Raw genomic sequence first — 6,581 nt, 5'->3', positions numbered from 1 at the left:
AGCCAGGAAATTGCACATAGAAAAATTAGAAATGCTGTTTCCAGTGTTCATGGAACCCAAGAATCAGTTTCCTAGGCAAGGCTGGAGTTCACTCAAATTCTCTTTAAAAAGCAAGTTTAAAAAAATAGAATACTGCTAATAAAAAATTTTAAAAACCCCTCAAATATTGGCATCAAAGTACCAGACATGGAATGGGAAATCACTGGACAAAAACGTCCGGCCTGCTGCAGAGAAAAATATATCATCAAAATGAACTATTTTCTTGGAAGACAAAAAGTCTCAAAAACCATTGCTAAATGAAATCTTTAATACTGGGAGGGCCTAAAAGAGGTGTCCATTCAAATAGGTACTCAAGGGAGCAAAATTATGACAAAGGAAAAGGAAACTAGACTACATACCATGTAGTCTTTTAGGCCGGTCAACCCCATTATACACTCTTCAATATTATATTTTTGTTAAATTGTGTTCACATCGGCCAATGACAATTTTAAGGTACCCCCCTTGAGAGTACTTACCGGTATATTTTTCAAACAACTCCCTTTTTACCTCTAATTTTTTTGGGGGGACCCCAATTTCTCATCAGTCCTATCCCCCCCCCCCCCCCCCCCCAAAAAAAAAAAAAAAAAAAAAAAAAACGTTTTTGTGAACGCTCCCTGAGTCAAGATAGACTGTCCTTTCTGTTTGCAAAGAACATGATTTGACCACTGATCTGGATGAGGTTACGTCCTACACAAAACCACTGTGCTGGATTGGGCAATGTGGCTAACCTGGCACAGGGTCTCAAAGAAGTATAATTATTATACGTTCCCCTTTTTGAGACTAGTTGTCATCACCAATTCCCTTCCATAAGAAGTAACCAATGTAAGGCATTGCAATACTTGTGAGAAGACTTGAAATGAAATTAACAGCATGGTTATCCAGGATTGGTCGCCCTGCAATATGCTTTGCCGTTGGAGAAGGCTTGTTGACAACCCGTTTTCTCACTGAACAGTATCCAGAATACTGCAAAGTTGCACCAAGCAGAGAGTCAAAAAGGGATCCCAAGAAACCTCCCAAACAGCCAATCAAAATGATTGGCCATTGGGGTGGAAAAAGTTTGATTTGACGAATTGTCATGATTGACACCAATGTTAAGTAATAGACAACTCCAATGATGGTGCCACCAAGAATACTTGCTGCTGTTCCTATTATGGTGATACCACCATTAGTTCCTACAGGAACTTTGGAAAATGTTGTTATAAGCACAGGGGAATGGGAAACTATCGCTGTTCCGATTTCTGAAGCCCATGTGTCTCCACAACTGCAAGCAAATGATCCAAGAATTGCAGTGGAAAGCACTGAAGAGGTGTAATCCTTTGCATAATCAATGGCATGTTCCCCAATACCCACGTCAGTCATGTATAACAGAGCTAATATTGTTGGTACTCCTCCATTACAAAACACCTGAATCCAGTTCCTTTGGCCACCTAATAGATAGAATGCAAAAACCAATAAAAGGTTGATAAAGGGGTTTAGTTTCTAAAGAAAATTGGTGGGGAAGAGCAACACAGAAATGGGTTTATCAACTCAACTGATATCATGGTAAATTGACCATAGCAGAGAAACTCAAAAGCTAATGTTCTAAGCATTAGCCCTTCATCAGAGCCCTTCGCTCTGACAAAGAGCTAATGCTCAAACACCAACTTTTGCATTTCTTTATGGTGGACAATTTACCATAACTTGGTTGGAAAAACAAATAAAAGGCTGAGCTTATTGCTAAATAATAACAAGTGAGGTTTTATTCCAATTACTGAAATAAAACCCTCGCTACAGGATTGGTCAGGGGCTTACCCTCAATATAGCCTGTGAGAAGGCTCTCATTCCTCACTGGGTTTGAGGACCCCAGTCCCTCGGAGAGCCTGGCTACTTCAATATTGTGAACCCATAATAAATTGTTAATTGTAGGGCGCTCCAAGAAAAACCTACTTTCTTTTTCAAAATATGTAGCTTGACTGCATTTTAAATGGTTAGCTCTTTGCACCCGGCCCTAACTCCCTGTTTACAAGATATCAATTTTGTAAAATTGAGGTAAAGTTTGACAAAGTTTCCTAGTTTTTATGGGTCTCTCTCAGTGTGACTGGGGAATGGGTGGGGGGAGGGGGGGGGGGGGGTGGTCTCAGACTGGGTTGACCAAATTTTACTGAATAGATGCACAGTAACATGGAAATCAGATTCTGTTTCTTGATTCTATTCACTCTAACCTTAGAGATATCATTTTTGGCAAAAGTCATCCCTAATAAGCCCGTAAGAAGTTTAATTTAAGCGCTTCTTCCATTGGGAGCTCAATTATTTTGATTCATGATCTGGCATCCACATGTTATTTTGTAATAGTACACATAGAAGGCCTGTGTAAATCTCTTTGAAAGTTGTGCAGTATGACCAGCTGCATTCTCATTCTTTCGATTCGCTGTTTCTTCCAAAATCAACCCATTCGCATGAGACAATAACATTTTATATTGATCAACTTGATTTTTACTTGTCACAGATGTTTCATGGTATACAAATTTCAATATTAATTTCAATAGAGGAAGCCAATTTTTAAGCTTGTCCTCAAAATAGATAAGAAGGAATTGAGGTGGGACAAGACAGAGCAACACCATAAAAAAGTGTACCAAAAGTAAACTGGTTAAGGTGGCTCAAAGCAGTTTCCAGCACTTTCTAAGATGTAGATTTTTGATGGGTCATAATTACTACTCTTTATCAATTGATGCTACAATTATGGTATCAAAATACTGCCCAATCACTAGCGAACACATTGGTATTATTTTTGTGACACAATAGGTTACCATAGCAATACTTTGACCTGCTAAAAACACCCTTAATTTCAGCTTTAAGTGCTTATATTTAAAAAACGGCATGGTAAATTTTTTTCTTATTACAGGATTTTGGTCAGCAGGATCAGATGTAACTTTTGGCAAACTTTAAAAAAAAGTTGTACATGGGGTTCAGAGGTGTCTTAATTTTTCGAAAATTTTAGGTGGCTCTGAACCCCATAAACAGAATTTTCTAAAACTTTGCCAAAAGTTACAGCTTATCCCGCTAATCAAAATTCTGTTATAAGAAAAAATCTCAGCGTGCTGTTTCTGAAATATAAGCGCTTAAAGCTGAAATTAAGGGTGTTTTTAGCAGGTCATAGTATTGCTATGGTAACCTATTGTGTCACAAAAATAATACCAACGTGTTCACCAGTGATTGGGCAGTTTTTTGATACCATGATTGTAGCATCAACTGATGAAGAGTGGCTATAATGACACATCAAAATCTTGGAATGTGTTGGAAACTGTTTTGAGCCACCTTAACGGCCTGTTTACCTGGAGGTGGGGTAACCTGCCTGTCCATACAAACTCTTACCTTTTCAGCCTTGCATTTACATACGTGATAGGTGAGGTAGCCCACTGAAGCAGGTTGCCAGTTTGCCAGACCGGGTAACCTGCCCAGCCGGGATTGCATTTCGCAATGTAAACACTGGAAGGTGGGGGTAACCTGCCCACCTGGGGTCAACTTGTGTCAATAAATTATACTGCTTTTGGTGGAGGTGTTGCAGCATTAAAACTGATAATAAGAAGCCACAGCCAAGGTTTTCAATAAGAGTTTTAGTACGCCACCAGTGGTGCATTTTCTGGGGGCTGAAGGCATGACCTTGTAGGGGGGGGTCAGGGGGCACCCTCCCCCAGGAAAAGTCTGAAATTTGGGCCTCTTAGAATGCATTTCCTGCATTCTGGAGCATGATATAGGGTATTTTAACACAACACAAATTACATTAAATTCTGGCTTTTTTATTCAGAGAGAGGACATGAATTTAATTTCATTTGATGGCAAGACATACTTTGGGTTTTGAAAAGATGCTAAAATATCATGACATAGCCCCCCTTAAGGCTCTTTCGCATTCTGTACAGCTGTGTGCAATGTATTTTATCTGTTGTGACTGAAAAGCCCTTTGGCGAATGTTGTCTTGTCAAGCTTCAAATGTACTTAGCAAATCAGACAGCTTACACCAAGCACTGGACTGCTGGACTGCTGCCTTAAAAACGTGTGTGCTCGATCTTTGACATGGACAGGGAAACAGAAATCTTTTTCCGAAATTACTCAGAATTCAAGCGTCTTTATTTTTTCATGAGGAAAACTTTCTGGATCCAAGGTACATGTTCTGTGTGAATGTTTCTAATGTTATTTGTAAAATTTGCGGTAACTTCCAAGGAAAAGTAGGCGGCAAGTTTAAGGGCAATAGACAGTGAATTCCGCTGGCCGCCGACTCTTATTGAAAACCCTGCACAGCACTGAAAAGTTGAACCAAGAGAAGCTAGTGAAAGTAAAAGAGCATTATCTGCCAAAACATATCCTTCACCTACCATTTTGCCTGTTTGTGAACATACTTAGCGACCAGTGACGCAGTAGCCTCAAGAAAGGATACCTGGGACCCTGGGGTGGTATAAGATTGCATGTAAACGCGAGCTATTTTTCGACCCCACCTACAATCCTAGTCAAAACTGTAGGGACAATTCCAACTTTCCGCCTTTTCCCCATTACAATTTCATGGTGTTCAAAGTCAAGAGTAGTTCATCAATCGCACAAATGTTTCAAAATTGTCTGGGGGAAGGGAGGACACGAAAAAAGCAGCATAAGAAGAGCATGCGTTGCTCATATAACAATGGAACCATGACCAGTAAATTCTCTACTTTTCGGCCAAATTTGACAAGTGTCCCAAAGTCTTTTGACCAGGATTGTACCCAGATTACCCTACCTACCCGGGTTATATCCCACTTCCATGTAAACTGGCCCAAAGTAACAAACAGTCCGCCACTCTGGTAAGGGTCAGTTTGTTATCAACGGTCGAAGACGTGGCCACTCTTGTGCTAAAGCACCTCCTTTTAACGCTCTTTTGTTGCAATATTCACCGCCTGACATTGCTCGCAGGACTGCAATTGCATTGATAGTGGGTTGAAATGAATCTTCAATCTTTGTCAATTGATTCTGATGTGAAATTGTAACTGTGGGAATATTTTATCCAGGAATATTTGACTCAAATTAGTGGCACCTGAGAATTGAGTCTCCAGCCTTCGGATTTTATTATTATAATAACCGTTGACAACCACGAAATTGTGGAATGGCTCAAATCTCATTGGATCTGTAATATAACCACACAGGAAGGAAGCTATCCACGATGGCAATAAGGTTAGGCTTTTTAATTGAGATTTTTTCATATAATTATCTTCTTAAGCTTTTTATCGGGATTCTCATACAAATTGAAATCCTTATATTTTTGTCGGCCATGCTCACACTGAGCTTGGGGTGCCACAGGCAGCCCAAGCTTGGTATAGTATTCATAGCCTTTGTATGGGAAAATTAACTTTGAGCTTATAAATGCTAAAATAAACTGTAAATGTAGAAATAAACTTCACTTACCTCTACAGTTGTCCTCGTCTTTTCTGTGCAATCGGAGGGCAAACTTGAAACACTTGGCCAATGAGAATGCACAATGTAATACGATTGCCATCAAGCTTTAACAGCCGTAGCCACAAATCTAGCTGAACGCATGGGAAGATTATACTAAGCCGAACATTAACTGGAATTTATCTGCCAAAAATCGCTGTGTGGTCCCGGAGTGGAGTTGATGTGATAGGAAATTTATCTGGCCTAAGGCTGTGGTGTCTTTATGGCGATTCAGACCGTTACTTTGTGATGCGAGAGCAATTTGTGGGACAAGCTCGCCGCGAGTCACCAGCCTTTCTTCTTTTTATCAGGGAAAATGACAACTAACCGCACCGTAAAAATTCGAAAGCCACAAACCTGTCTAAAACAGACACAAGGACGACTGTACATAGTGGTAAGTGAAGTTTATTTCTACATTTACAGTTTGTTTTAGCATTTATAAGCTCAAAGTTAACTTTCCCATGCAAAGGCTTCAAGTGGTATACCGAGCTTGCGCTGCCTGTGGGGGCACCTGTGGCAAGACGTATTTTCTTTTCAAAAACGAAATGGATTTCAACACACCTCATGCCATAACTGGTCATGAAATACGTTTGTAAAATATAAGCTCACCGTTCTCACCAGCAGGAACTAAAAAATAACCTTCATCATAATGTGAACTGCCATCATAAACTATTAAATTTTTTAACCAGTCTGTTTGACTAGCGCAGCAGGTGTTTTTAGGTGCAAACCTTTCTTGAAGTCATCCTCTAGTTTCTCCTTGACCTCTGACTTGAATCTTGTCAGTTTCGAGCTAGTGAGGAAGAACATCGCACATGAAGAGAAGAAGCAGAGATTGCTAAAGGTCAAAATGAAACCAACGAAAACGGAAGCGACGGCTCCGGTCAGATCCAGTGATTTTTTTTTGACACCATGCTGTACGAGTATCAGGGACGAGAGAATAGCGAAAGTAGCTCTTATCCCTACAGGAAAGATTGGGAAATCCATTTAAAACGCGGTTGTAAACAGAGCTATTGTAGTTTCGAACGACCTTTGAAACAAACATATGGAACATGAACAAATGTACTTGATTGGCCAACAGACCAAAACAAATTCACACGACTTTTGATTGGTTC

General features: G+C 40.0%; 1 protein-coding gene across 2 annotated transcripts in view; it reads right to left on the bottom strand.

Moving 5' to 3' along the window:
• Positions 1-428: 428 nt before the first annotated feature.
• The window catches only part of LOC138042671 (transmembrane protein 19-like), a 6,295-nt gene continuing 142 nt past the window's right edge, over positions 429-6,581 (bottom strand). Inside the window, exons 2-4 of one of the 2 annotated variants that reach the window (XM_068888622.1) lie at positions 6,198-6,428; positions 4,389-4,458; positions 589-1,466 (exon numbers count right to left, since the gene is read on the bottom strand). In XM_068888622.1, the coding sequence (XP_068744723.1) occupies positions 820-1,466; positions 4,389-4,458; positions 6,198-6,212 (732 nt within the window). In that variant the 5' untranslated portion in view covers positions 6,213-6,428 and the 3' untranslated portion in view covers positions 589-819. Of the gene's footprint in view, positions 1,467-4,388; positions 4,459-6,197; positions 6,429-6,581 lie in introns of both variants that reach the window. The other variant, XM_068888620.1, reaches the window with a different exon arrangement.

Source organism: Montipora capricornis, chromosome 3 (genome assembly GCF_036669925.1).
Source record: "Montipora capricornis isolate CH-2021 chromosome 3, ASM3666992v2, whole genome shotgun sequence".
Classification (NCBI taxonomy): Eukaryota; Metazoa; Cnidaria; class Anthozoa; order Scleractinia; family Acroporidae; genus Montipora; species Montipora capricornis.
Note: the sequence above shows the minus strand (reverse complement) of the source record. Positions and strands in the feature narration are given on the sequence as shown.